The sequence below is a fragment of the Ostrea edulis genome, chromosome 7 (genome assembly GCF_947568905.1).
Source record: "Ostrea edulis chromosome 7, xbOstEdul1.1, whole genome shotgun sequence".
In the NCBI taxonomy this organism is placed as follows: domain Eukaryota; kingdom Metazoa; phylum Mollusca; class Bivalvia; order Ostreida; family Ostreidae; genus Ostrea; species Ostrea edulis.
The window spans coordinates 57,066,904-57,067,764 of record NC_079170.1 but is presented as its reverse complement, the minus strand read 5'-3'; the positions used below and the strand labels follow the sequence as shown (position 1 = coordinate 57,067,764).

The following is an 861-nucleotide window of genomic DNA, read 5'->3' as shown; positions in this document are numbered from 1 at the left end:
ATCTGTAGAATATAATCATATCTTGTTTTTCGTGACTTTTGACCCCAAAGAAGGGATGCCCATAAAAATTACTACTTCAGAATGTAACTGATCAAAATATTAAAGAAAATTCTTAGGGGCAGGCCTGCCTTGAAAGACCTCAAAGACAAAATGTATGTCAAAATCGGTGATTAAATGGGGGAAATGCTGTTTATGCCAATTTTGAAGTGTAGATAATAGATTATAGGTTCGAAATGAAGGTATCAAATATTCATATATAGATATATATATATATAAAGCACAGAAAATTTCACTTTATTTGGATACCCACTTCCACCCCTACCCGGGGTTGAACTCACGACCTGCGGAACCAAATCTGCTAGCAGCATGTAACCAGCGCTCTAGACCGCTCGACCATCTAGGCAAGTATTAAACTTGCTTGTCACACGCTACACGGTCATTGAGAATGGAATTAAGAGGATCATACATGATACACATTGCATTCGAAATATTTCATATAGAGCACAGAAATAGCAATGAACTCTTAAATGAACATAACTGCCCTAAGTGAAGACATATTTAAGGAGGTATGCTACACCAGAGAAATTTGATGTAGATGAAAAGTGGAGGATATGTACAACAATATTTTGAAATTGAAAATTTTAAAATTTACTTTATTTTGTCAAAAAATACAGTTTTAGTAGAAGGTAATCTGAAAAAAATTCAAAACCCCTGCTGGACTCGAACCTGCGACCTACAGTTCTACTGAGCTACTCGGCTAGGTATTTTAATGGAAAAGGAAAAGACAAATATTGCTGATATCGATTTTTTCATCCATGTTTTTAAAGGAAGTCAGCCATTATGACGATGTAGAGTACTACC

General features: G+C 35.3%; 1 protein-coding gene across 1 annotated transcript in view; it reads left to right on the top strand.

Annotated features, from left to right (window-relative positions):
* The first annotated feature begins 233 nt into the window (after positions 1-233).
* The window catches only part of LOC125653317 (uncharacterized), an 84,973-nt gene continuing 84,345 nt past the window's right edge, over positions 234-861 (top strand). Inside the window, exon 1 of the mRNA XM_048882739.2 lies at positions 234-239. Coding sequence (XP_048738696.2) covers positions 234-239 — 6 coding nt within the window. The remainder of the gene's footprint in view (positions 240-861) is intronic.